Consider the following 2,689-nt stretch of genomic DNA (forward strand, 5'->3'; position numbering starts at 1 on the left):
CTATGTGTTTGTATCTTTTTTAGCCCTGAAGAAGCCCTGCAACGTGGGGCGAAACGTTGGCTCATTAAATTAGTATATTTCTACTATTTGAGTTTCTCTTGACCGCACCCGGACCATATTCCTTTCATCTTCACACACGGTCAATCAATAATCTTCCAGTATGAAAATTTTATGAGTAAATAGTTATTTTTATATATATTAAATGGTTTTTAATTTATATATTGTTTATTTGTTGTATTAAATCAAAAAAGGAAGTGAACCAATTTTGTTCAGTCAAATATGGAGTGAAAAAGATCATGATTCAAAACAAAGAAGAAGGTGGTGCGCAACCTCACGAAGACTATTGACTTGTGGCCATGTTGGGCAGATTCAAACATTTTAAACTTTATTTATCCCTGAGATTAAGAGTCTAATATTATATCAAATAAAATAAAAATTCTCATATGTATATTTAATCTTTTCATTTAACCTTAATCATCTTCAAAACTATACTTTAGATATGAGAAGAAGAAAAACTATATAAAATTCCATTTATTTTATTAGAAAATAAATTATGAATATTACAATAAATAAAAGAATACATCTTGTTTCATTATTACAAATATGAGCTAAGTTGATAGCTGAGGTGGAGGAGAAATAATTTGTCTTAATGGGGATAATGAAGAGATTTTATAAATGGATACGAGTTGGGAATTCCAGAATGAGATAGCACAGATGATAAAGAATTTTTTGAAGGAAATTGTTCTATGAGAAGGAATATATAAGTTTGTGGGTTGGGATCTCGTATTTAAGGAGTGGGCAAAGGAACATGGGGGAAAAAAATTAAGAATATAGGTAGGCTTTTTAGTTCTAAAGGATCTCGAGAGAAATACACCAAAGAGGTTTAAAGATTCCAACTTCCCTGTAAGTTAGATTTTAACCTTAACTTAACTAAAGATTTTAACCTTTGCTAGCACAGACGTTTCAGGTAATGTTAAACTTATTTAGATAATTACCTCCAATCACTGAAGCCATTAAATATTTCTTATCAGAATGCATTGTTTGCCAGAATTTGATAAGAGCGTTGATATCTTCAGCAAGCTGGGCTCTCGACTGAGTTGGGCATTTGAAGCCTGTACAGAAATAATCGAGGCACGTAGAATAAACTCGTTCCCTCAGGACATTTTTACTCAAAGATCTTGGTAAGATGTCACTCTGTAAGACTGATAGTGCACAGCTGAGCAACCTAAAGTAAAAAAATCAATAAATAAAAAAATCATTTAGGTAATACTTAATAATTAATTAGTAAACATCATTTTTTAAAAATTATTCATTGATATTTATAACTGTATTTACATAAAAATACATCTAGAAAATGTTATGTTAGATTATAATGGTATGATACAGATATGTAGAGAAACTACCCACTAGTAGCACTCTAATAACATTTCTACATTAGAAGGTCTCAAGGCCACCTTCTTTTCAGGCACCTCAGAGGATTGTCTAGAATGAAAGAGGAAACAAGGTTAGAAACTAGTGGCTTTGGGTGGTTAGGGAGTTTATAATAGAAGGATTGAGATCTGGTTCGGGGTAGTTCAGTTACATATGGAACGGAACATTAAGGATTTTATTTGAGACACAGTGAGAAGCATTAAGGATTTTGGATTATAAGGATTGGATAAGAGAGGAATTGGGAGGTTTAGTGGAGCCCTAAAGCTCAACCCAGATAAGCCTTATTATAGCTGTGTAGATCAGTCTTTTGTAATGGATTGGAAGTTCAGACCGTTTGTCAAGTAACAATCGGAATCAATATGCAGTTTCCTGTAACCTTTGTCTTGTGTGATGATTCTAAGTTATTCATTTGTCCAGATTTAGTTCAAGGTAGTGGATCTGTTCGACAGGAATAAGAGCAACATTATTAAAGGATACTGTAGGACAGTCAGTAGGTTTACGATGAAGGGTAAAGGTGATTTGATGGGATTTGTTGGGATTTATTTTAATGCTTTAATGCTCTAATTTTGACACCATTCATCAAGGGTTGTGATATGAGATTGGAGATTTTGGTGTACAATTAAAGGGTTATTATTAACCGTGACCACACACCTTAGATACTACCTTGAGGAACACCAGAGGACTAATATGGATTTGTTAAATTGAAACATATTAATTACCTAAATCTAGCCGCTGCAGCTGCAATATGCCGATTGATATGGGCATCATCACTTCCAACTACCATGGGTAAAGATCTCTGAAGAAGGGAAACCAACATTTCTACTTTTTCTCTGCTGCTATATTTTGCCGTCTCGACTAATTCATATATAAACTAAAAATAAAAGAAATTAACAATATTATAATTAAATTAATTAGAAGAAAAGATCTGATTTAATTTCTCAATTGGTTAAATAATGTATGAAATATGAATAAACAAAAATCTTGTTTTCTTTCACCAGTACTTCCATTAAAATGACAATTATTTACCAAAATAAAAATGTTTGTTCTGTCCATCCACACAACTTTCTTAGCCATTTTTGCAGTCATTTCCAATATAAAAATTCTTTGCTCATCTTTGTTCATATCGGACAGATTATATTACAATTTTTTTTTTGTTTCAGCTTATTAGACAGTTTAATTAACTTTCAAATGAGTATCTAGAATGTTCTGAGAGCTCTATAGTGAAGTACCAGGGCATTCAAAAAGTCCTGTCGTTTTT

At 32.1% G+C, this 2,689-nt stretch overlaps 1 protein-coding gene across 8 annotated transcripts in view; it reads right to left on the minus strand.

Annotated features, from left to right (window-relative positions):
- Positions 1-2,689, minus strand: part of Pi4KIIIalpha (phosphatidylinositol 4-kinase III alpha) — a 122,255-nt gene that overhangs the window by 54,155 nt on the left and 65,411 nt on the right. For all 8 annotated transcript variants that reach the window (XM_014422286.3, XM_014422290.3, XM_014422285.3 and 5 more), the window contains 2 exons: positions 2,151-2,302; positions 996-1,225 (listed from right to left, as the gene is read on the minus strand). In XM_014422286.3, coding sequence (XP_014277772.1) covers positions 996-1,225; positions 2,151-2,302 — 382 coding nt within the window. The remainder of the gene's footprint in view (positions 1-995; positions 1,226-2,150; positions 2,303-2,689) is intronic.

The sequence above is a fragment of the Halyomorpha halys genome, unplaced genomic scaffold (assembly GCF_000696795.3).
Source record: "Halyomorpha halys isolate HHAL.00 unplaced genomic scaffold, Hhal_1.1 Scaffold364.1, whole genome shotgun sequence".
NCBI classification, from domain to species: Eukaryota; Metazoa; Arthropoda; class Insecta; order Hemiptera; family Pentatomidae; genus Halyomorpha; species Halyomorpha halys.